Source organism: Nycticebus coucang, chromosome 24 (genome assembly GCF_027406575.1).
Source record: "Nycticebus coucang isolate mNycCou1 chromosome 24, mNycCou1.pri, whole genome shotgun sequence".
In the NCBI taxonomy this organism is placed as follows: domain Eukaryota; kingdom Metazoa; phylum Chordata; class Mammalia; order Primates; family Lorisidae; genus Nycticebus; species Nycticebus coucang.
This window is the reverse complement of record NC_069803.1, coordinates 26,005,871-26,032,385: the sequence shown is the minus strand read 5'-3', so window position 1 is coordinate 26,032,385 and position 26,515 is coordinate 26,005,871. Positions and strand designations below refer to the sequence as shown.

The window sequence follows — 26,515 nt, the reverse complement described above, 5'->3', positions numbered from 1 at the left end:
AAGCAATTTCATGTATTTCTAGGCCTGAGACATTCCTTATCAGAAATAAAGATTCTACACCATAGAAAAGACAGCATTACAACACACTAGTATTAAAATCTGCTGATGTATTTTAGTTCTTATCCTATTTCATACCTATCATTTATACAGCCTGCCTCCTATAAATTAAAAGGCGCTATTATTAGGAGGCTTAGACAAAAAAGTGGCTCCAAAGCTGGTTTAATTTTTTTTATTGCCCAGGATTTTTTTCTTATGTTTTGCTTTTTTTTGTTTGTTTTTGTTTTCTTTTCAATAACTATAAATTCAAGCTTAGAGAAGCTTGCCTTTGTCTTAAAAAAAGAAAAACAACAACAACAAAGCTTTTTTTATATGATTTGCTAACCTGATCTCATTTTAAGGGGAAGATGGGAGTTATGTTGTAAGAGTAAAATTTATACCATGAATGATACAGGTCTAAGTCTGGTGACACCAACTGGAGATAACAGCATCGTTGACAAAATTATAATTTGCTGGTGGCATTTACAGAAAAGAAGCCCTTGCAAATTTCTAAACAACAGTAAACTCTGTTAGGAAATTCTAAAGTGTCCTATAGGCCAAAAAGGGAATAAGGTTAGTAAAATGCTTCAACAGAGTTTGAATAAAATACTGGATTTGAGAGTTACTGGAATTGGATATGTAAAAATAAGGGTGGTAGGTTGGGTCATGCTTACAATGGTCTCAAGTTCAAATAAACTACTGTGACAATACACCACTTCACAGGTTACACGCATTTCCAGGACTTTTCGTTCCCTCAGTAGGTGCTGGCAGAAGGGGTGCTCAGTCGTTTTCCAATATAGATGCTGAAAGGAAACAGAGTGTATCATGTTTCATCTGTTTCAACAGTTCTGCACCCAGACTGTCCATAGGCTGAACTCTACTTAACTAATAACTAAAATTTTCAGTCCTTGTAAAAAGCTCTAAAGGTACCTGCATAGTTTCTTGACACCCTGAAATTATTGCTTTCTTAATTAAAACCAGTCCACAGCCCAGCCAAACTGGTTTGATGTGATTCTGCTTACTCATTAGGTTAGGACTGGGTAGCACGGGCAGTGATTACACCAGGTAAAGTCAGAGAGAAGAGACCCGCACAGAGCAAAACGGAGCCTGCCTCCTCTGAGATGCTCCTTGTGGTGGGCAAAACCTTCTACTGACATTTCAGATACAAAAATATAGTAATATACTAACCTTAGTCCTCTATGTAGAAAAAAAACTTAAAGGCTGTCAGTGTTTTTTTTTTTTTTGTAGAGACAGAGTCTCACTGTACCGCCCTCGGGTAGAGTGCCATGGCATCACACGGCTCACAGCAACCTCTAACTCTTCGGCTTACGCGATTCTCTTGCCTCAGCCTCCTGAGCAGCTGGGACTACAGGCGCCTGCCACAACGCCCGGCTGTTTTTTGTTGCAGTTTGGCCGGGGCTGGGTTTGAACCCGCCACCCTCGGCATATGGGGCCAGCGCCCTACTCACTGAGCCACAGGCGCCGCCCAAAGGCTGTCAGTGTTTTGAAGACAGCTCTTACTAATAACTCTTAAGGATCAGGAGCCCAGTATTACTTTCCCACACAAAATGAGGAATGGGCCCCTTCCATAGCACAAGCAGAAGGGAAGTTAAGGAAAATAGGTAACTAGCTCCACCACCAGTGCAGTAAAAGCAAACAAGTTTTTAACTCTTTTTACATTCATCTGTATCAAGAGTTACACTTATAGCAAGAGGATTCATGGAAGAGAATTTGCAAAGTACAAAAACCAACCTCTTGAAGGCAAATGAATGACGCTGCAGTCAGCTGTGTGTTAAACTCCACCCCGGCCCACACGACACTGAGGCGGCACTTACACAGTGCCCATCCTCACAAACCTCAGCTAAGCTGCTGTTTGATCTGCTACTGTCCTGGCCCTCACAAAGGGAGATCAAGAACTCAAGAGTGACAGAAAGGGCTGGTGGGAAGCTGCATGCGGGTTTTTGTGTTCATGACGGGGAAGCTCCCCGTGACATGCTGAGCTACTCAAAGGGGAGATACAGGATGACCCATCCTCTGCGGATGATATACTGAAAATTACCCAGGGCCAAGCTTACAGAGTGCAACAGATACATCCCGAAAAAAATCAAAAGCTACTGCTTAACTCCTAAAATCTTTTAAAAGTATATTTGCGTAATTGTTCAAACGAAGACAAAAGCAATTAATTTAACCCTTTCCAATCCAGTTTTTCTGCCCCCCCCCATACTCCCCAGTTCTTATTTATTTTGGGCAGGAAAGAGGTTGGTAGATTTATTGTAATTATCCTGCAGTTTTAAAAGAGAAAAACATAGATATGAAATCACCTGATGATTTTATCTATTTTAAGTTACATAAAAAAAGTATTCTTGTTTATTTTTATTTACAAACAACAACAAAATCATTCTGTTGGACAAAGGCGGACAGAGAATTAGAAAGGGTTAAAATGTGCCTAGAAAGTCAACGAATTACCAGTAAATATGAGGTCAATTTCAGCAGATTAAATGAAAATACCACAAAGTTAAGAGAGAAAAAAACAGTACCAACCAATTTATCAGTTTCACTCAAGACTATGTGATGTAATAGTTTATTACACGTAGGGAAAAAAATACTATCATCAACCCCAAAAGTTACATGTTAAGTAAAGATTAATTTACTTTATAAATTAAGCAATACCCCAAAAGAAAAATCAATCATAGAAGAGCCCACTTAAAAATTATCACATAAAGGGTTAACATGAACATCTTATTTTCAAATAAGACTCTATTGTTAAAAAGTGCTTTTTTAATACAACTGCTTTCACATATATTTCTTACATATGAAAATAAAGTATGAGGATAAAATAAACGGAAAAACACTTTAGAAATTTAGTAGTACTTACCCCAGCCCCAAGGCCAAGACGTGAGAAAGGAAGAGAGATGGGATGAACACCTTCAGAAACTCTGCAGAGAAAATGCCCCCTTTCTTCATGGCTCCGCTTTTCCTCATGCTTAAAGACACAGAACGTTTAGGGTGCCTGAAGTGGAACTCCCTAAAAAGAAAATTCAGATAAAGGCACTTGCTGAACATCTCGTGGGCATTAGCAGGCTGTGTCTGAACGCGAGCAGCCCGCTGTGTCACGTCCCTGACAGGAGCGTGCAGAACTCACTTGGGGGGAATGTTTTCAGGTCTGCTGGACCAGTCTGACACCCAAGCTGCACTTTTCTTCAGAGCCTCAACTTCCTTCTCTGCTTCTACAACTTCTTCTTCTGACTGTAAAGAAAAACCCAAACTTAAAAGCAAACAAACCAGGAACACAAAGACAAATCTGGACAAAGAATATACTAAACGCATAAGCTTGTCTATCAATAATTTTTACGTAAAAAACATGCTGTTTTTCTAAAAACACTGACAAAATGATCTAAGATCAGAGTATTTAATATCTTTTGTTTTGATTTCAAACTGATGTGAGGTTACGAATGTTTAAGTTACACCATTTTCATTTCTTTTTTTTTTTTTAAAGACCTTTATTTTGTTTTATTTTATTATTCTTTTTTTTTTTTTTTTTTTGGCAGTTTTGGCCGGGGCTGGGTTTGAACCCACCACCTCAGGCATATGGGGCCAGCACCCTACTCCTTTGAGCCGCAGGCACTGAGGTAAAGTTCAGGTTGTAGTTGAGTCCTTCACCCAGGAGGTGTGCTGAATACCCTTTACATTGCGCACATTAGGTGAGATCCCACCAATCACCCTCCTTTCTCGCCCCCTCCCCTCCCTTCTTCTAGACTATACTTATGTTTTTCTACTTTTTCTTTTGTGTGGTCTTGCAGTGGTTTCATATTAGTATTGAGTACATGGGATACATTTTCCCCCATTCTTGTGCTACTTTACTAAGAAGAATGCATTTCAACTCCATCCAGGTAAACAGAAAAGATGTAAAGTCTCCATCTTTACTTATGGCCAATAGTACAGAAGATTTATTTATTCATTTTTTATTATTTTTTCATTGAGACAGTCTCACTTTGTCACCCTCAGCAACCTCAAACTCTTGGGCTGAAGCAATTCTCCTGCCTCAGCCGCCCTAGTGGCTGGGACTACAGGCGCCCACCACAACACCGGCTATTTTTTTTGTTTGTTTGTTTGTTTCGGCTTAGCTGGCCTAGGTGGGTTCTGACCCACCAGCCCCAGTGCCTGTGGCCTGTACCCTAACTACTGAGATACGGGCACCCAGCCAGTATAGGATAGTTAATATCTTTTCAATAAGAAGAATTTGAGTGAGCTTCATTGTTACATGTAAGCACAGAATATAAAACTGAAAAAATCTGTATTCTGGGATACAATCCTAACTAAAGTGTGGAAAGTGCGCAAAATCTTAATAACTGCTGAATCTGGTGATGTTTACATGATATGACAGTGGAGGTCCACTGTCTTATTCTCTCTACTTTTATGTGTATTTAAAATTTTCATAATTAAAAAAAGGAAACATATCAAAAAGGATTTGCTAAAAATAAAGTGATAGGAAGTAAAACAAAAATAAGTGGGAGATGTGATAAGGAAGTAACAGCAGTTACTGAGCACTCAGACAGAAACATCATTCTAAGCACTTTACACTGATTAGTTTTTACCTTGCAACAACCCTGTACGAACAGAAACCATACGATAATAGTTGTGTGGTTCAGTAGACTGAACCATGAAGAGATTTACCATTTGTCTGATACAAAAAATAAAAATTGGGACTTATTAAAATCCCACCTTACAGATGAAGAAACTGAGAGTGACTTGCCTTAGATTCCACAACTAGTAAGCAGCAGGGGCAGAAGTCAAACCCACAGAAAACGTCTCTACACAGCCCCACTCTCAAGCACAAGACTTTACTCTCTGGCAGGAGAGTATATGTTTTAGGCAAATGCTAGCTGAACATTTCCCAAGGTTTTTTTTTTTTTTTTTTGAGACAAAGTCTCAAGCTGTTGCCCTGGGTAGGGTGCCGTGGTGTTACAGCTCACAGCAACCTCCAACTCTTGGGCTTAACCAATTCTCTCGCCTCAGCCTCCCAAGTAGCTAGGACTACAGGTGTCAGCCATAACGCCCGGCTATTTTTTGGTTGTAGTTGTCATTGTTGTTTGGCAGGCCCAGGATGGATTCGAACCCGCCAGCTCCGGTGTATGTGGCTGGCGCCCTAGCCGGTTGAGCTACAGGCACCGAGCCTTCCCAAGGTTTTGAAACTATATTAGCCAAAAGTTTTTTTTTAATAATGTACGATAAACTGAGTCAGAATTTAAAATCTATCCTATCAAATAAATGAACACATACCTCTCTCCTCACTGCTAATGCTACCTCACTGCTAATGATACCCTAAAGTATCAAGCCAATATTTAGGTCAAGAACAATTAAAATTTCCAACAGCTTTTCTTTTAGTAGAATCCCCAGGAATGGAAAATTCCTAGAAATTATATAGTATTATTTATTCAGTATCAAGCAATATGATGCTATGATCCTAAACCACAGGGTCTCAAAGCTAAGAGGTGTTTTAACTTTCATTTTGTTTGAATAGGATTCACTCTTTGACCAAAGCTTTCTTTCTTTTCAGTAGGCAGATGAGAAATGCAGAGCCTGACATATTCACATGATTCTTTTTTGACACGTCTGGTTCTTTGTGAAACAGGAGGCCCAGGAAGGCAGTGCCAGTCAGCCTCTACATGCAGACGGTCCCTTTCCCATCAAGCCCAAATGGAACCCCGGGGATGCCTGCTGCTCCTGTTAGCGCCCTTCTCTCTAGTTCTGCTGAACTTGACACATTCCGCTGGATGACACAATGCAGCATTCAGGATCAGGGTCTTTCCATTGGCTATTGAGTTTACACAGAATCATGAGTTGGCTCTTTGGAGTAACACTGAAATCATCCTAAATCAAAACAATGAACTGTTACAATTTCCTCAGAGATCAGTTTGTAGGCACACAGTGTCTGACTGTGTTCAACACACTGCCCGTCATTTGTTTCGTTTCCTACTCTGACCTCCCTTTGTCTCTCTTTAAAACTGCTCAAAGATATAACAAATTAATATTTCATGCTTTCCAAAGAGTAAGATTTTATGCTGTAAACATTTTTTTAAACGTGATGTAATTTTTCTCTCAGTTGAGTGAAGCGAAGTCATCTTTGTATTAGCATTTAAAAAATGAGACACCCTTATCGAAGATCAGCTGAGCATATACACCTGAGTTTATTTCTGGGCTCTCTATTATGTTCCATTGATCTATATGTTTGTCTTTGTGTCAGTACCTCACTGTTTTGATTATTATGGCTTCATAATATATTTTGAAAGCAGGGAATGTAAGACCTCCATCTTTGTTTTTCTTTCTGTAATTTGTTGTGGTTATTTGGAAGCTTCTTTGAGATTCTATATGAATTTTAGAATTTCTTTTTTTGTTACTGCAAAAAATTTCCACTTGGATGTTATTAGGGATTGAATTAAGTCTCCACATAGTTCTGGATATTATTGACATTTTAACAATATTAAGTCTTTCAATACAGGAAGGGCTATCTTTCCTGCCATGGCAGGGGAAAAAAATGTTTTAGGCATGATACAAAAGCACATCTTATAAATTTGCTTACATAAAAATTAAAAAAAAAAAAAAAAAGAAACTTCAAGTAGTCCCTTTGGAATGTAAAAAAAGGAAAAGAAAAGAAAAAGAAAAAACAGGAAAAAAGAACTCATGTAAGTTTCTAAACATATTCTCTTATTTTTCGACTGAAGGCCATCAAATCTTACTTCAGCTGTGCTTCCTCTTACTAAATTTGTCACTTTCAGTTTTTACTTTTTTTTTGAGACAGTGTCTCACACTGTCTTCTGGGGTAGAGTACTGTGCCTTCATAGCTCACAGCAACCTCAAAGACATCCTCTTGGCCCAGCCTCCTGAGTAGCTGGGTCTACAGGCCTATACTGCATGCCTGGCTAGTTTTTCTCTATTTAGTAGAGATTAGGGGTGTGTCTCTCTCTTGCTCAGGGTGGTACTTTCAGGCTTTAAATTTTTTCTCCAGTTCTTGGAATTCCAGTATGGTAAAAATTCACTTACTCTGATTACGTAAGATCCAAGCTTTTGACTGAATCAATAACCCTCTCTCTATACCTGTATCCATTTGAAAAAGCTTCTGATCATTCTAGCCTGTCTCACGTGGAAGTTCCTTCTTTTCTAATCACTTAAGTTCCTTCTCTGGCTCACCACAAGTTCTCTCAGTTCTCTAAATGTAGGAATTAAACTGTATACCATGATCCATGTACAGATAAATCACGGTTTTGGAAGAGGGAAAAGGGACTTGGTGCCCATAGCACAGTGGACTGAGGGTGGTGGGTTCGAACCCAGCCCGGGCCAGCTAAGCAATACAGAAACATAACAAAAAAAAGCCGGGCGCTGTGGCGGGCGCCTGTAGTCCCAGCTTCTTGGGAGGCTGAGGCAAGAGCATCGCTTAAGCCCAAGAGTTTGAGGTTGCTGTGAGCTGTGACACCACAGCACTCTACCAAGGATGACACAGTGAGACTCTTGTCTCAAAAAAAAGGAGGGAAAAAAGGGAGACATTTTCAGTTTGGATCTTCTCCCAACAATGCCCAACCTTGTGCTGGCCTCTATGGTCCCAGCCAGAAATTATGCAAAAATGTCTTCCATCACCAACCTACAATCTGTCCTCTGCTACAAAAGTGAGACTCACAAGGACCATCAGCCTGAAAGTACAGTTTGAATGACTTTTCGTAAATGCGTTTTGCCTTAGGCTTCCCCACACCACAACTCAGCAGTTTTGGTTCATTCTCATGACCTTGTGAGTACACCCATAGCAAGCCTATTCATTGACTTATTTTAGCAGAAGCAACAGGGGACACAGACTTAGACTTGCTTACAGGACTGCCTCTAACACGTACTTATATTGTGATCTTAGATACGTAACTTAATTAGGACAAAACCTCTCTTTTCCCATTTGTCCAGGGGGTAATTATCACCTCTCTCATTGGGTTGAGAACAGTAGAAGAGAGAAATGTTAAAAAAGGTGAATTCAGCACCTAGAGCATATGTAGTGAATGTTAGTGCTTCTCCTTCCTCCTCCTAGAAAAGCCGGAGTGTGTCATACATTCCTCAGTGACTCACGAAGAAACACTCAGCAAGATCGAGTACTTGGGAGGCCAAGGCAGAAGGCCTGCTTAAGGCTGGGAACTCAAAATCAGCGTGGACAACACAGGAAGACCCCACTCTACAAAAATAAAAATTACCCAGGCATGGTAGCATGTGCCTATATTCCCAGCCACTTAAGAGATGAGGTGGAAGAATCCCACCCAGGAGTTCACGTTTGTAAGCCCAGGAGTTCACGTCTATAGTGTGCTATGCTCATGCCACTGCATCCTAGCCTTGTGACAGAATGACACTCTGTCTCTAAAAAATAAAGATCAAGTATAATCAAGTTAAGTGTTTTTAACTGTTTTCAAACCCTAAACTTTCTTCTCATTCATGAAAAATCCATTTTCCCAAATCCTAAAGTAATGAATTTTTGAATAATTCTGTCTTCAATTAAAAACAAGGCAATGTAAAAGGCTTTTTGGAAGTTTAAGTAAATTACACCTGCAGGTATCTCCCTTACTAAGAGATATGCTCAAAGGACACATTTTTCTTGCAGGTGTCTGATTGCCTCTCCACACATTCGCCCCAGAAAACTGACTGATCTGACTGTTGCTAGCCTCCTCTCTCTGCCTGATGACCACCAGAGGCTCTCAGGCATTAGTCTCTCTACAGGGTCACACTGGCAATCCTACAAGAGGACAAAAACCTTACGTTTTTCTCCCCTAAATTTCCCAAATCCCCATGGACTTCCAGGGTAGATGCACTCAACTCTAGAATTCCATGTACATTCAATATTTAGTTAAGCCTAAGTGCACACACGCCACTCCAGCAGCCAGGAAAGAACTTAGGAAAGCACTCCATACTTAGGCAGAAAAGTACGTAGGGAGGGGAAAAAGGTCTAAAATCGAATAAGCTTGGGAAACATTTGGTTTAAACTGATTTTCTTTTCTTCTTTTTTTTTTTTTTTTAAAGAGATGGAGTCTTGCTGTGTTGCCCAGGCTGGTCTCAAACTCCTAAGCTCAAGCAATCCTCTCACCTCTGCCTCCTGAGCAGCTGGAATTATAGGCATGAGCCACCACACCTGGCTTAAACTCATGACGGCAGGTATGGTTAGAGATCCTACCTGATGAGAGGCCGGAGTGAGAGGGTGGGGAGCCTGGGGCTGCGTTACTTTCCACTTGTTTGACTTCAGAATTATCTTATGAAAGAAACATTCCTCAGATCACATTTTGAAAAATGCTAACTAGACTTCAACCTGTCTCTACAAAAGGCAATAGGGATGGAAGGCATCTTCCCCAGCAAAGAATTCAATTTTCCCTCGGCTTCCTGAGCACGCTTTCTGCCATGAAGATGTTACACACTTTCTTCTGTATTAGCTCCACTTACGGCACTAGCCAAACCGAGACACAGAAGCAGCAGTTCAACAATTCCAGGTAAATCATCTTACTACAGGGCAGTCTTGCTAGCTCAGCGCCTCCATGACATAAGACCTCACCACAAGGTTGTACTCAGCCGGGCGTGGTGGCTTACGCCTGTAATGCCAGCACTGCAGGAGGCTGAGGAGGGAGAACTGCTTGAGCTCAGTAGCTCGAGACTTGCCTGAGCAAGAGTGAGACCCCAACTCATAAAAAAATGAAAAACCCAGCTGTGCACGATGGAGAGTACCTATAATCCCAGTGGTTTCCGGAGGCTGAGGCAGCGGGATGCCCACAATCCTAGTCTGAGGTTGTGGTGAGCTATGACACCACTGTACTCTGCTCAGGGCAGAGGGTGGGACTGTCATAACAAAAAAAGAAAAAAAAAGTTGTATTCAATCCAGAGATTTTCTAGGTTTCAGAGAAGGAAAATAGAGACAAACTATGGAGAAACTGCAGCCTTGGAAACAGAAAGAATACTAAGTAGATTCAAGATAATACAGAAAATGTTTCTACTGCAAAGGGACCCAGGACACTGCAATGTGAGAACCCCACAAAACCGAGTTTTTGTTATAATTCAAACGCTCATTTAGTATTTTTCACACACTTTAATACAGGAGGAAAAGCATGGTTGCTGTCTGTAAGAATCTATGCTGTAATGACATTTCAGGTGACCCGACACATCAGTAAAGTTAAAAGCTAACTATCAGCAACAATTATATACAAACACCTGAAGTTTTATAATACAAACATCTGTAAGATTTTAATAGAATATTTTAAGTTGTATGACACAAATACTTAGAAGATTTTAATACTATATTACTATATTTCCAACAATATTACCTCCTAGTAAACTGTATTTATCAATATATTCTTCAATGTAAAGACTTCTTACTTCTAGCTCTTGAAATTCATCTCAAAAGTCACTGCTTTGATTTCAGATGCAGACACAGGCTTTCCATCTCCTTATAGACGACCTTCGTTTTCACTTATTCTGTGACCTTAAGGCATCCTGTCTCAGTATTTCCTATTCATACGCTCAGGAAACTTGCCTGGAATACGGGAATAATACTATAGACAAGAATTTTCCAATTTCTTTTTTTTTTTTTTAATTTGGCCGGGGCTGGGTTTGAACCCGCCACCTCCGGCATATGGGACCGGCGCCCTACCCGCTGAGCCACAGGCGCCGCCCTCCAATTTCTTTATAGTGACTGGGCCCAGAAACCTTAGTTGTGTAAAGGAGTGCAATAAGAACTATACAATTTTATTTATTTATTATTATTTTGAGACAGAGTCTCACTATGTTTCTCTCAGTAGAGTGCTGTAGCATCACAGCTCACAGCAACCTCTAACTCGTGGGCTAAAGTGATTGTCTTGCCTCAGCCTGCCAAGTAGCTAGGATTATAGGCGCCTGCCACAATGCCCTGCTTTTTGGGGGTGGGGGTAGGGGTGGGGTTATAGTTGTCATTATTGTTGTTTGGTAGGCCTGGCCTGGATTTGAACCTGCCAGCTTTGGTGTATGTGGCTGTCGCCCTAGCTGCTGAGCTATAGGCACCAAGCTGAACTAGATAATTTTAAATAAATTCCAAAAGTAAAACTTCAATAACGTAAAATGGCTTTTTAGAAGTCTTCTTATTCTGTTATATATCACAGCAAAACATACTTAGAGAATCTGCATCTTTCCTAATTAGTTGCTGTAGAGCAGAATGGCGCGTGCACACACCTGGGAGCTGTGGTCCCTGCTGGTGTGCATTTCCACATCAAACATGATCTGTCCATCTTCTTGTGGGGAAGGGCTAGAAAAGAGAGAATTTAGCCTTTAGTTGTTTTTTTTTTTTTTAAATACAAAAGAGCAAGTTTATTTTATATTAGAGAAAGGGAAGAGAGTGGGGGGAAGGCGATGAGAAAGAGAGAAATGAGCAGAGAGCAGAAAGCAGGGAGAGGGAAAGACAGGAGAGGTAAGGAGCAGAGACCAGTGGCATCTCAGAGAAAGGATGGATCCCAGCCTACATTAGTTTTAATTTTTATTTTGTTAAATCAATTAGCCGCTACTAGAAATCAGAAAATCAAAAAGTTATAGGAGCATGGCTCTGAAAAAGCAGCAAATTAGAACGTATATCATGACCCGACACAAGGAAAGTTTACTCAATATTAAAGGATTAAATGAAGTAGAGCATTCTCATTCCCAAAATGTTCGGGACTTTCTCAGTGGTGAATTTTTTGCAAAGGAAATACTATCTAAAAACACAAGATTGTCACATTTTCTTCCACTTACTTTTTTTTTTTTTTGTAGAGACAGAGTCTCACTGTACCGCCCTCGGGTAGAGTGCCATGGCGTCACACGGCTCACAGCAACCTCTAACTTTTGGGCTTACGCGATTCTCTTGCCTCAGCCTCCCGAGCAGCTGGGACTACAGGCGCCCGCCACAACGCCCAGCTATTTTTTGGTTGCAGTTCAGCCGGGGCCGGGTTTGAACCCGCTTTTTTTTTTTTTGTAGAGACAAGAGTCTCATGTACCGCCCTCGGGTAGAGTGCCATGGCGTCACACGGCTCACAGCAACCTCTAACTTTTGGGCTTAAGCGATTCTCTTGCCTCAGCCTCCCGAGCAGCTGGGACTACAGGCGCCCGCCACAACGCCCGGCTATTTTTTTGTTGCAGTGTGGCCGGGGCTGGGTCCCAACCCGCCACCCTCGGCATATGGGGCCGGCGCCCTACTCACTGAGCCACAGGCGCCGCCCTTACTTTTTTTTTTTTTTAATAAAGGTAAAATAATCTTCAAATTCAGAAATGAAGTTTGCGATTCTTTTTCTCAAAGTTCTTTAATCATTAAAAAATTCATCACCAGCAGCTCTTAAAGGATATAAAGTAGTTCAGAGACTCTTACAGAGGGTGTTAGAGGTTTAAACTGTTTTCATAATACTATTAGGATTTGTCTTTCATTCTCATTCTCAAGAATGTATAGTGGAACTTTCCAGAAGTTGCATGATGTGTGATATCACAACAGATCAAATGCAAAAGCAGATGAGAATCCAGCTGTTTCATATTAAGCCAGACAGTAAAGTGATTCAAAAAATGTAAAACAATGCCACTATTCTTATTAATTCCTTCGTGTAAAGAAAATAGTTATTTTTCATTTTTTAAAAAAGTGGTATTTTAATTTTCTCAGTTTTAATTTCTAATGTAATAAATACCAAAGTATATAAACCCACAAACAAAAGCTCTTTGGGCTTCCTAATAATTTTTAAGAGTGTAAAGGGGTGTAAAAACCAAAGAGTTTGAGAACCACTATTCTACTTAAATTTCAGAAATACTTGCTTTGAGATATTTGAGTGAATTATATAAGTTTCTACATGACCACAAACCTTTATTACTGTACAAAATTTATTCCCAAAACTACAAAAATTTACAGGCAAGTTCTTAGACAAAAACACATGATCACAAACTGTACTTGGCACAACAGAAGAACAGATGTGCCAAGTTCATTTCTTAGCTTTATCAGTGATTCCTTGTGAAACCACAAGTCCCTGAATCTTTCACTCAACTACAACCCTCTCCTCCCCAATCTAAAATAAAATAAAGATGAAAAATACATGGGGCATAACTTGCTCAAAGGAATCGACATTAATATTAAAGTTATCAAGAGCATACACATATTGTTAATGTACTGAGATATTGGTGAGACTGACTCAAAAATGAGCACACCAGAAATTCATAAGACCTAGTAAGCCCAGGTGTTTAAATTGGTGTAACTGACACAGGAGATTTTTGAATGGGGACAGCAAGAGGGCAAACTTCATATATATTTAGGAAAAATTGTCTTGAATTAGAAATGTCAGGCTCTAGCACAGCAGTCAACCAGAAGCAGGCAATATTGTGGGCCTTAGTTTATTGTCTTTGCGCCTGAACAAATGCTGAGTTCACAGCCAGGCATCAAGGTATAGACCAGCTTTACATAGCTATGACCAGGTCAAGGTAGAGATTTCTCCACGAGCTCTGCTTCTGTATTCTTCTTTACTATTGGCGTCAATCTTGCTTAGAAAAACACTAAACTCTTCACTGAAATGTTCACTAATCCTAACACTTTGGTATGTGTTAGAGCATCAACCCTGGCTGCTATTCAGATCCACCAGGAAGTCTTTAAAATATTCTGGTGTCTCCCATCTGCCCCGACAACCAAATGAGAAGCTCTAGAAGATGGGGTCTGCACGTTAGTATTTTAAAAAGCTCCCTGGGAGGGCGGCGCCTGTGGCTCAGTGAGCAGGGCACCGGCGCCATATGCCGAGGGTGGCGGGTTCAGACCCAGCCCCGGCCAAACTGCAACAAAAAAAAATAGCCGGGCGTTGTGGCGGGCGCCTGTGGTCTCAGCTACTCGGGAGGCTGAGGCAAGAGAATCGCGTAAGCCCAAGAGTTAGAGGTTGCTGTGAGCCGTGTGACGCCCCGGCACTCTACCTGAGGGCGGTACAGTGAGACTCTGTCTCTATCAAAAAAAAAATAAAAAAAGAAATAAAAAAAAGAAATAAAAAGCTCCCTGGGGGAATGTAGTGTAAATAGTCAAGGTTGGAAACCCCCAAAGCACGGTGGAATACAAAGCAGAACATTTAGTGGTTATCTTTCAGCAACCACTGCAGTCAACAAATCCATAGCTATGGAACAATTTTTAAATTGAACACATGTAAGTCAGCTCTAGGACTAATATTCAACAATCTTTTTTTTTTTTTTTTTTGTAGAGACAGAGTCTCACTTTATGGCCCTCGGTAGAGTGCCGTGGCCTCACCCAGCTCACAGCAAACTCCAACTCCTGGGCTTAAGTGATTCTCTTGCCTCAGCCTCCCGAGCAGCCGGGACTACAGGCGCCCGCCACAACGCCCGGCTATTTTTTTGTTGCAGTTTGGCCGGGGCCGGGTTTGAACCCGCCACCCTCGGTATATGGGGCCGGCACCTTACTGACTGAGCCACAGGTGCCGCCCAATATTCAACAATCTTAAAACTTTTCCACCTACAAGAAATACTTCCCAACAACTTTAAATATAGAGCTACAAAGCAAATCAAATGACACGAATTTTGCATGAAGATTTTAAATGGTGCGGTATGTTAGCCAGCTGTTCCTAGAAGGTATTGTTGTGCTCGAGCTCTAGGCCTCCTGTGAAAGATGATCAATAACCTAGAGCAAGAAACGTAAGACGAGGGCAAGGGACCCATTAAAACACCTGCCACACCTCTCTCACATGTTCAGAGACCTACACTAAAACACCGTCACAGGAAGGCGAATTCATATCCAACCACGTGTGTAACTGCAACCACAAGAAGTCAGCCGGAGAGGTGAGCAGGCGACTTTTTCTGTGTTCACTGACAGCACCACTTGAACAATAGGTGAATGGATGTAACTGTTCCCAGTGATCCAAGGCCCAGGTGCTTGAGTATATAGAAAAAGCCTTACCACACAGGCTGTAACCAGCAGAAAACTTCAGAAACTCAAGCACGAAGCTTCTGAAACTCATCACCAAGTTCCATCATATACACAGTAAAACCTCCATAGTTGACCACTTCCCTACATTGACCACCTCCTTGAGTTAACCCTAATCTTCACATACCAGACACACCCCACATGTACATATCAGCACAGCAGGCCTAGTTCCTTACATGGACCACCTACGTGTGTTGACAAGTTAGTTACAGCCCCTTGTACTGTAGATAAAATCTACATTCTCAAAGACAGACTAATGCTGTAGCTGCTGCAATCGACGACAAGCTGCTCAGAAAGGAGCCATCTGCTCTGGTTCTGCTTGTGACAAGAACCTTCCCAGGCTCTAAGAAGCACAGGGACAGTCAGAGATGACACGGGGGTGGCGGGGGTGCGCAGCACACCACAGAGCCAATAAACCAGCCCTCGGCTGCCTTGGTAACACTGGTGGATCATAAGCCACGCAGGAGTCTGAGCAGGACTGAACTCTTATTTCTCCCATTTTTACTTTCTCTAATAAGTAATGATATATGCTATATACATGATTTTCACAAAATACCAAAATGTCCATAATTCCATTCCCCAAAGAATAGCACTGTTTATATTTTAAAATGTCTAATCCTTTTCCTATGCATTTGCATTTTCTACCTGGTTACTAGCAGTTAATTGTTAAGTAACAAGAAGATCATCCTCTATAATGCTAACAGTGTGGCTGTCACTGTACTTAAGATTTTTTTTTTTTTTTTTTTTGAGACAGATTCTCACTTTGTCACCGTTGGTAGAGTCATAGCTCACAGCAACCTCAAACTCTTGGGCTCAAGCTATTCTCTTGCCTCAGTGTCCTGAGTGTCTGGAACTCCACGCACTCGCCACAATGTCCAGCTATTTTTAGAGATGAGCTCTCCATCTGGCTCAGCCTGGTCTCAAACTCATGAACTCGGGCAGTCCACCTGCATTTGCTTCCCAGAGTGCTAGGATTACAAGGGTGAGACACTGCGCCCAGCACTGTACTCAGAATTTTTAAGTGTCATTTAGTATGTAGTCCCTCTAGGAAGAGCTCACGTTTTCTTGAATAAATTGACTTTCTTTCATTCTATGCATACATCTTGCTGTATTCTTAACTCTTTCACCATAAACAACTCTTAAAAATTAGGATTAGTTTCCCTAAGTCAAATACAGAAAAATGAGGTCTGAAATAAAACTTCCTCGGAGGAAATGGAATGGCCTCCAAAACTATCTTTACAGACCGCAGCTGGGGCATTACAATGAGCAAATACTGCTGTAACACCACTCGACTTGCTGTTCCTATGAGTCAAACATGTGCTGGGTGTCTACTGCGTGCCAACATCATTACTCTGAAGGTAATAAAGGAAACATGACCCCTGCCTTTTAAAGCCTAGGAGGGAGGGTGGAGATACACAGAGGTCACTCTAACTCAAGACAGACTTATCTGTGAAACAGAGACACTAAGGCCAAGGAAATGGGAGGAAGATTAATTCTATAAATTAGCATTTTTTGACACTGAGTGTAAAACTGATCGACTTTTTAAAAATAATACGATCTGGCTCAGCGCCCATAGCTCAGTGGTTAGGGTGCCGGCCACATATACCAGGTCTGGTGCGTTTGAACCCTGCCCGGGCATGTTAAACAACAATGACAACTACAACAAAAAAATGGCCAGGTGTTATGGCAGGTGCCTGTAGTCCCAGCTACTTGGGAGGCTGAGGCAAGAGAATCACTTGAGCCCAAGAGTTTGAGGTTGCTGTGAGCTGTGATGCCATGGCACTCTATCCAGGGTGATATAGAGAGACTGCCTAAAAAATAATACAATCTGAATAAGAAAAATTACTTAATCTGGGAACAGTGGACACTCAAGTACCTGCTAATTAGCTATCTGACTTAAATACACATGCTGCAATAAATCAGAAGGCATATTTTGTTAAGTGCAGATTTGAGTAAATGAATTAGCCTTGTAACCCATCTATTCCCTGAATTCTCCCCAAACCCGGATCTCACTTACCTGTCACAGTGAGAGCTGCCTCTTGAACTACTCTGTCCTGATTCATGCTGTGCATCCAGCAGAATCTTCTCCATGTCTCCATTGTGGATGGAGGATGAGGAAGGGACGTGCTCCAGCCCCCCGTTCTTCCCACTGCCGTCACCATTGCCGTTGCTGCTGTTCATGGGAAGCTCCACCCAGGAACCTGTTGGACATGTCAGATAACTTAGTTAACCACAGCAGAACTGAAATCTGTCATGTGCACACACGTGAACACGGTGGATTCAGATAAGAATCCTGACTTGCCTCAAACTAAATGTAAAACCATTCTGAAAAAAAATAAAGAGTAATAAGTCTAAAAATCCATATAATTCTGTTCCTAAAGTAGCTCACGCCATCAACCAATTGAGAAGAAGCTGGAACTCTAAATCAACATTTTAGAAAATGTATATTTCTGCCAATTTTCTTTCTGGTTGAAGCTTAATTTATAATAATCAACACCTTACTGAAAACTGAGGTTACTTTTCAAAAAATAAATAGCTACTTTATTATGAAACAGGCTACTTACATGGTCCACCATAATTAGTCCACAGATAAGCTATTGAGCTGTATACGCTTCACAAATGAAATAAACATACCATTTAGCAATTTTATAAAGGTCATATAAATAAGTTAACAATTATATCTTAATTAGTACAAACTGAGACACTCCTAGAAAGGAAACCTTAATCTATTCACAGAAAATTCAATTTTATACAAATCTGGAACATAAAAGTAATATAGCTGGTTAATTAAACCAGAAAAATTCAGAAGAAAGATCAGTCCCCTTTCCCCTCTGCCTTACCCTCCTAGTCACCTTGTGAGCTTATCTTCTCTTTCTTCTCTCCCACAAGTTCCTACTCTCCAGGGTTTTCATTAAGCCCTGCTAGTTTGGGGGCAGAAACAGCTGCACATCAGCTACAGGCAGATGTGCACGTTTTCTTAGGTGAATCGTCAAAAGGGGGTGGAGCCACAGAGAATGGGGACACAACACTGGTAATCTGCATAGGGCCTGAACATATTTACTGGCTCAATGACTTTGGTGAACATATTAAGGTGCTTAATGAGAACCAATAATGGTAGCCAGCAAACCAACTTCACAACAAAAAGAGAAAGTGGTATATTTTGTTCATAATTTCCTTTCCTTATGACAAATTTTATTCTAGAAAATGTAAGCAAGCAAGTAGGGTACTCCTCTAAACTTGCAAAAGAATTCCAGGGATGAATGGGGAGTCCCATCAGTAAACAAGATAATCCAAACTGGCTTAGATCCTAAAATGTACTCTAAACGTGCTGATGACTCTACCAGATCCAGAATGAAGTCAGCATCACCCTCACAAGGAAGCAAAGCTCAAAGGCAGACCGCACTGCGAACCTGACTCCATCCCTCCCTATCTACTGTATAACCTGGGCTTCAGCTCCCCACCTCTGAAACAGAGCTCGTAAAACAGGGTTGCTATGAAGATTCAACACCTGCTGTCACACCACTCGACTTGCTGTTCCTATGAGTCAAACGTGTATAAATAGGTATAAACATAAAGTGCCTAGAAAATAGAAGATGCTCAGTTACACACTAGTTAAAAGAGTTTATTTTTATAAAGTACTTAAAACCATGTTGGCTAAAGAAAGTTACTCTTTTCTTTCCTCCTGGGGCAGTGCCATTGGCCGTCATGGTCCCATAACCACCACCAAATCCTCAAGACTGTGCTGCCAAATCCCACAGTTGTATGACGTCTCCATCAGACGCAAGAATGGACACAGACTAGAGAGAACTCAAAATGGATTAACACACACAACCAGCACAGCTAAGAGAGATCTAACATTGAAGATAATTTAAATATTTGAAGTGTCTCTGGAGTGTATAAGAAATATGCCAAAAGCATCCCTAAATTTAGAGCTCTGCAAAATATTTCAACTGGGGGGGAGGAAGAGGGAGGGAAGCAGGGAGGGAGAAAGAGAGAAAAGCAGGGAGACAGAATATGTATATGAAAAATAAACTGTTTTTTTTTTCCTACTCCCACTGTCTCTACAATATTATAACTTATTTTTAAACCAATGGGTCCAGTTCTTGTACAGAAGCCCAATGTGTAAAATAAACAAAAACAAATAAACCCCGGAGCTGCTTTGGGAGAAGCAGAGCTAAGGAACCAGGAGTTCCAGATGGGTCTCTGAAAGGCAGTCTTCCCTAAAATACAATTAATGTTCACTTGAAATACCAGATCAAAGAGAAAAAGGGCATAATCCACAATACCAGGTGCTCCGGGCCTCAGTCTTTTGAAGGGCTTTCAATCCAATACCTGAATCCCACTTTCATTCATTAGAAATACATAAGCAATCATAACCTCACATGTATTTTAGGAACTTTAAGAGATACTTAGAAAAGCTAAGGAAAAGTGATCTGTGCTGAGGCCTCTACACCTTGTAGCACAACTGAGGGCAATTCTGTACAGAGGTGAAGAGCTCAGACTGAAGCCAGACCCCGATTCTTATCAGTTCTAGCCCTTTCTCCTTGGACAGAGCAATTAATCTCTTTGTCTCAGTTTTCTCATCTGTAAAACAGGGACAATAACTGTACCTACCTAATAGTTGTTAGGAAGAATCAATGAATAAAACACACAGAAAAATAAGAAAGGTCCCCAGTAAGTGCTATGTAAGTGTTAGCTAAGGTAATTATATTCTTTATTTTTAAAAAATGATTTCCTGGGCGGCGCCTGTGGCTCAGTCAGTAAGGCGCCGGCCCCATATACCGAGGATGGCGGGTTCAAACCTCTGCCTCGGCTGAACTGCAACCAAAAAATAGCTGGGCGTTGTGGCAGGCGCCTGTCGTCCCAGCTACTCAGGAGGCTGAGGCAAGAGAATCGCTTAAGCCCAGGAGTTGGAGGTTGCTGTGAGCTGTGTGAGGCCACGGCGCTCTACTGAGGGCCATAAAGTGAGACTCTGTCTCTACGAAAAAAAAAAAAAAAAAGATTTCCTAGTGTAAAAATCATGTGTTTCTTGAAAATGTAAATATCAGTACATAAAATTGACAAAATTAACATCTCTCCTCCCAAACTCTCATCTCTACTCCCAAAAGAAACCACTTTTAACAGTTTTGGCTGGAGACATTCAGTTTTTTCAATGAACCATAGCCCTGGGGAGGGCATGGTAACATCTCGCCTAAAGTGCACAAGGCAAGGGTACATTTCCAAACAACTAAGAGTATATTATAAATGTCTTACCACAAAAAATAAGTGAGGTGATGGTTACGTGAGTTTGATTTAAGCATTCCACATTGTACATCAAATCATCACAGTATACATCATAAATGTATACAGGTATGATTTTTATTTTTCCTTTTTGCAGTTTCTGGCCGGGGCTGGTGTTGAACCCGCCACCTCCGGCATATGGGGCTGGCGCCCTACTCCTTTGAGCCACAGGTGCCGCCCACAGGTATAATTTTTAAAAAATTAAGTAAAAAATAAAATAAAATAGGTATAAACATAAAAAAGAAACAGCTGGTTTTTGCTTTAGTTTTTATAAACAAATGGAATTGCTGTACATACGTATCTGTAAGCAGCGTTTTTTAGACGTCTTTCAACATACTGACATTCTTCTCAACAACTGCACTGCATCTCATTGTTTATAAAGATGTATTATACTTCATTACCTAAATGATTTTGTTATTACAATCAGGGCTTCAGTAAACGTTCTGAAGGGGAATTTGGCAATATGTATTAAGAGCCTTAAAAAAGAACATTTTCTTGGGCGGCGCCTGTGGCTCAGTGGGTAGGGCGCTGGCCCCATATACTGAGGGTGGCAGGTTCAAACCCGGCCCCGGCCAAACTGCAACCAAAAAATAGCCGGGCGTTGTGGCGGGCGCCTGTAGTCCCAGCTGCTTGGGAGGCTGAGGCAAGAGAATCGCTTGGGCCCAGGAGTTGGAGGTTGCTGTGAGCTGTGTGATGCCACGGCACTCTACCGAGGGCCATAAAGTGAGACTCTGTCTCTACAAAAAAAAAACAAAACATTTTCTTTAAGTTCTAGTTCAGAAATACTATCTATGGAATTATTACCATCCTGTAGAGAAATTTTTGTATGCAGATATTCATGAAGAAGCTATATATTAGCTTTACCACACAAAAAAGGCAAATTTGTTTTTCTTTTTTGAGACAGAGTCTTATTATGTCACCCTCGGTAGAGTGCTGTGGTGTCACAGCTCACAGCAACCTCTAACTCTTGGGCTCAAGCGATTCTCTTGCTGCAGCTTCCTAAGTAGCTGGGACTACAGGCACCCGCCGCCCCGTCTAGCTATTTTGTTGTTGTTGTTGTTGTTTAGCAGGCTCAGGCTGGGTACGAACCCACCAGTTCCGGTACACACGGCTGGTGTCCTAACCGCTGAGTTATAGGCGCCAAGCCTGTTTTTCTTAATAGATGAACTGCACATGCCTTTTTCATTCCAGCCTCAGAATTTTTAATGTTCTAACTTTACCAGTCCTCACAGAATCACTTCTTACTTGGAAAGGAAACAAGGCAAGATAAGAGGATTGTGCTGTCTAAGCAACACAAAGCAGAAAACAACCTCAGAATGAATTCTCTTAAGCTTTAAAACAAGGTTTTCCAACCATTTTCCTTTTTTCTCTGCCACACATTGGAAGAATTGTTTTGGCCACACATTGACTGCACGTCACTAAGGAAAGCTGATTAGCAAAAAAAGTCAGTGCCTATCAGACACCGCAGACAAGCAACAAGAAGCCCTCACACAATCAGCCGCCGCCCCGGCCACACCCCTGCTTTAAAACTAAAAAGCTGGAAGCCTTTCCTATTATTTTAAGAGACTATTTACAAACTAAAAGCTATTCCTTTGTGCCAGTTTCTACATATACATAATGACATTATTTCCTAGTTTTAAGTCTTTGGGAATAGCTAAGAGATTCAGAGAGACATGTTCCTCCATTCTCTAACACAGTAGATTGTGACGGTTAGTCCAATAATTTTGATTACATTCTTTACAGTTTTTTAATCACCAGCTCAACCTTCTTGTAAGAAGGGGAGTAGAGAACTTTCAGGACAGAGGAAGGAAAGAACGAAGAGTATCTCTCCGTATTTTTTTCTAACTTTTCAAGGCCCCACATGTAACTCTTATCCTAACTAAGAATGACATATTTCATTATATTTATCTTCTTTCCTTAAAGCCTTTCTTTTGTTGGTTTCAAGTACTTGATGCTGGAATCCAGAACAGACCAACAACGGTCACTGGCATTCTTTTTTCAGAGTCTTATCTCGTTGCCCTCGGTAGAGTGCCATGATGTCACAGCTCACAGCAACCTCCAACTCTTGGGGTTAAGCAATTCTCTTGCCTCAGCCTCCCGAGTAGCTGGGATTAAAGGCGCCCACCACAACGCCTGGCCATTTTTTTGTTATTGTTGCAGCTGTCATTGTTGTTCAGCTGGCTCAGGCCGGGTTGGAACCCGCCAGCCTGGGTGTATGTGGCTGGCAATGCAACCACTGTGCCATCAGTGGTACTTTAAAAAAAAGTTGGCATTTTTGCTTAAGTATGTACTTACACACCAGTTATTATAAATATGTATTCCAAACACTATTACTTATTACTTACAAGGTAGTGATACTCATGAAAGTATCTAAAGAGTATCTAAAGTGATACTCACGAGAGTGCTCTTTAGCACTCTCACCATAAAGGGATAGCAAGTACATCATGGCTGAAGATGTTTTAAAAAGGCAAAAAAAAAAGGATGTGCTTCCCAATAACAACAATACTACCTTGATTTTCATTATACTGACTACTAAATCTTATGACATGTCTTTTTATTTTCATTGTCCTTATTTAGAGATCACTCATAGTTTTCTTAAAAAAAAAAAACAACAAAAAAACCAAACCAAAAAACTGACAACAGGAAAACATCCTTTTAACTTCAGAAGTAGTTTGGATATTTGCCCTGAGCAGTCCCCCTAGAGTGGTAAAATAAAATAAAGCTAAAAATAAGAAAACCAAAGAAAGGCTTCACTATTTCAAATATTTTAATAATCTGCTATTAAAACTCTGCTTTGACCCTTGAACTAAAGATAAAATCCCAAACCAGAGATAATCTGTACAATGAGTCTTATCTCCCGTTTCTCATAGTTGTGCAACTTTACCCAACAAAGTACTTCAACTTCTCAGCAATTTGGACAGTACTCTCATAGATGCCTAGAGAGCTTGTTTTGCCCGGTGCCCAAAAATCACTTCAAGCTATCAATAAGCCTTCTTGTTCAGTCCAGTGTTGTATAACAAAAACAGTTAAGAAGCAAGAGGGAATTAAATATGGTGTTATCTAAGCAATTTTCAGTAACTTTTTTTTTTTGAGACAGTCTCACTATGATGCCTTTGGCAAAGTACCGCAGCATCACAGCTCACAGCAGCCTCAAACTCTTGGGCTTAAGCGATTCTCTTGCCTCAGCCTCCCAAGTAGCTAGGACCACAGGTGCCTGCCACAACGCCTGGCTATTTTTTTTTTTTTGTCGTGTTGTTGCAGTTGTCATTGTTGTTTTAGCTGGCCCCAGCCAGGTTCCAACAGGCCAGCCTCAGTGTATATGGCTGGCACAGTAACCATTGTGCTACGGGTGCCGAGCCAATTTTCAGTAACTTTTATAAATTCACCCTACCCCAAATAAAATATTTTCTATCTAGCAGACTTCTCAAAGCAACATTTTCATACAACATGCAGGCTGAGTGAACCTCTATACTTTTGTAGGAGATAATGACATGGTAGCAGGAACTGATTGGCCAAAGACATCAAACACCTCAGAGGTATGTCAGACACCAAAGTAAACATTCATATATATGTCAGACCCATTCATTTTGTTAAAAAGGTCAAAGGAAAATTAAAATCCCTTTGCTTGCTATGAAATCATATACACGTACCAATGAAATGTCTTCACTCACAGAAACAATTAAGACACAGAATACTAAAAAAGGTGGACCACCTGTATACATCGGGTAGAGTAAGACATTGAGAGAATAAGAAACACGTATCATCAGGAGAGTCTGACCATTGTCCTGAAAAATGCCCTGGACTGACAAAGTTGGAACCTCAGCTCTAAGTCCCAGCCAGCTGTGAACGTGAACAAGACCCATACTCTAGACCTGTTTCCTTCCTGGTAAATAATAGGGCACTGTTAGCTCTGAAGTCTCTTCCCCTTCTAAAGTCCCTGTTTCTAAGAGAGTATGTTAAATGGGTAAATGCTGTAATGTAAAAGGGTACATTAATACATGATACAAGTAACATTTAAAAAATACATATGATAATTATAATTTATTTTTGGAAGTAACAAAAAATCTTACATTCTACAACATAAAATAAGACACTTTAAAGGTTTTTTCTTTTTTTAAAAAGGTCAACGTTTAGGGAATTACCCTATTAAAACACGGAACTGCAGCATCCATCTTAAAATATCCAAATTCCATCCGCACCTTCTGAGGACAGGAACTCTCTCCCCTGAAATAAATATTTAAGCCAACGTTCGAAGCACTTCCCGTCTTATGAAAGATTCTCCATGACCTTTAAGCTTCCAAATGTTTTTTAAAAGATTTGGTCTGGCCATATGGTAACTGCCCCCACTGCATCTTTCATAAGAGACGAATTACAAAAAGGTTAGGCAAGAGTTCCGAGCTCTCAGACAACTGGGAATAGACTTAGGACAAGATGTCTAGGCACCACAAGGTTATGAAAAGCAAGTTTCAACTGCCTGTCTGTATTAATTGTGTTTTAAATGTTGTTTCTGAAAATTCACTGCTCCTAACCTCCGTGATGTGTGCAATCTCGGGTCCGTCCTAAAACGTCTTTACTAGGCTCACAACCCCATCGTTACAAAAAGAAAAACAAGAATGATCCCTTGAGCAACTTTGAAAAACCTCAAAAACAAAAAAGCAGGCAAAAAAAAAAAAACCCCACCAGAAAAGCAGAGCCTTCTCACCCCCACACGTGATTCAAGCAACCACTAAATTACCAAATGGATTTTCCTGACCAACGTGCCGGCCCCGGAAGCGCGGCCTTCCGGGTGGGCTCGGTGGGCGCCCCGGACCTCGCCCGACCCCCGACACCGCCCCCGGCGCAGCCGCCTGCTCCTCCCCGCCCGCCGCGTCCATCCCCCGGCGGCCCAGCCGCACGTCCTCGGCCCGGCCCACGTCCCCGCGCCCGCCCGCCCCCTGCCCGCCCCGATGGGCTCCGCTCCAGGCCCACCCCCCAGGTGGGACGCGACCGTCCGCTACCGCCTTCCTCTTCCCGCCCGCCTGGCCTCCCCACCCGCGTACTCAAGCGACCCCCAAACCAAGACCCTAAGAGAGTGCTGAGACAAGCCGGGAGAAAGCCCCGGACACCTACTCCTGACAGGTGACGGGCGCTGTCAGTCATCCCAACATCCCCGGCCTCGACCAATGCGCTGCCTTCTCCTCCCGCCCCCCGCGCGACGCCGGCGGCCCGGCCAGCTCCTCCTCCCCCATCCCCTCCGCTGAGACCGTCGGCCCAGCACTCACTGTTGAGGCCGGCTGGTGGGGGCAAAGGCTGCTCCCCTTCCTCGCAGTTATTGTTGTTATTGTGCAGGGGGGGTGGCGGCTCGACTAAGTGGGACGACATGCCGAGTGACTGGAAGAGCTGCGGCCGCAGCAGGACCGTCTCCGGTTCTCCGGAAGCAACACAACAAGCCGAGTCCCCCGCCCCCTTTTCTGCGCCTGCGCGGTCCCGCCCCTGCCCTTACGTCAGGGCCCGCCCAGGCCACGTGATGACAACACAACAACTGGCGGGGCGGGGTGGGGGCGTTACCTGCAGGCTCCAGAAGTGCGGACGCGCCTGACGCGCTGCTGGGCGCGTCCGGCATGAATTCCTGCGTGCAATTTTGGAGTGACCGGACAGTGTGAGTTATGCTGATGGCACTGGGATAGAGGATAGGGAGAAGCAAGTAATGAGGAAGTGTGCTGTGTTAGCGCACAGGTAGCCTCCCACACTTGCAGGATCCACATTGTTTTATCTAGTCCCTGAGCGTTTCTTTTTGTGACATCTTTAACAGTTCACTTCTGGAATTAGGTACCGTGGGGACACAAAGGAATCCAACATCCCGGTAAAACATAAAATAAAGCTGGTGACACAAATGCTTTAAATAGAAAGCAATATAAGGCCGCTCAGACCTTTAGTTAAGAGAATTTTAAAAATTTAATTACAAACGTAACACACTATCATTGTAACTGAGACAGACAGACGTAACTTGTCCTATTTCTGGGATGTGGCATGGGAAGCCTTGTATCTTGCAATAGTTGACACTAAACTTTATCTTCCTAGATACTCCACCTAAGTATTTTCTAATGATTTCTCCTGGGTGGTTCATATTCATGGAATCATGTTGCTTTTGTGTCTGGATTCTTTGACTTAGCATGATGTTTGTGAGATTTCTCTACGTTGTAGCTTGTACCAGTACTAAAGACCAGTAATGGATCCTGATATGTACATAATTTGCGTGCTGAAGAAAAA

The 26,515-nt window shown here is 41.8% G+C and overlaps 1 protein-coding gene and 1 non-coding gene across 7 annotated transcripts; one reads left to right on the top strand and one right to left on the bottom strand.

Moving 5' to 3' along the window:
- Window positions 1-215: 215 nt before the first annotated feature.
- On the bottom strand, window positions 216-25,849 carry BNIP3L (BCL2 interacting protein 3 like). Of its 6 annotated transcripts, none has more exons than XM_053578609.1 (7): window positions 25,306-25,362; window positions 24,409-24,490; window positions 17,004-17,187; window positions 11,245-11,317; window positions 3,179-3,282; window positions 2,912-3,061; window positions 216-839 (listed from the first exon to the last, which is right to left on the bottom strand). In XM_053578609.1, the coding sequence occupies exons 3-7, from the start codon at window positions 17,165-17,167 to the stop codon at window positions 791-793; spliced, it is 540 nt and encodes a 179-aa protein (XP_053434584.1). In that variant the 5' UTR covers window positions 17,168-17,187; window positions 24,409-24,490; window positions 25,306-25,362; the 3' UTR covers window positions 216-790. The 6 variants fall into 6 exon arrangements, with proteins under 6 accessions (XP_053434584.1, XP_053434586.1, XP_053434585.1 ...); XM_053578611.1 differs by lacking the exon at window positions 25,306-25,362 and adding an exon at window positions 25,002-25,052; XM_053578610.1 differs by lacking the exon at window positions 25,306-25,362 and adding an exon at window positions 24,796-24,929.
- LOC128576602 (small nucleolar RNA SNORD77) lies at window positions 4,666-4,722 on the top strand. The gene has a single exon (XR_008377441.1). It is a non-coding gene; the product is annotated as a small nucleolar RNA SNORD77 (small nucleolar RNA).
- Window positions 25,850-26,515: the final 666 nt, after the last annotated feature.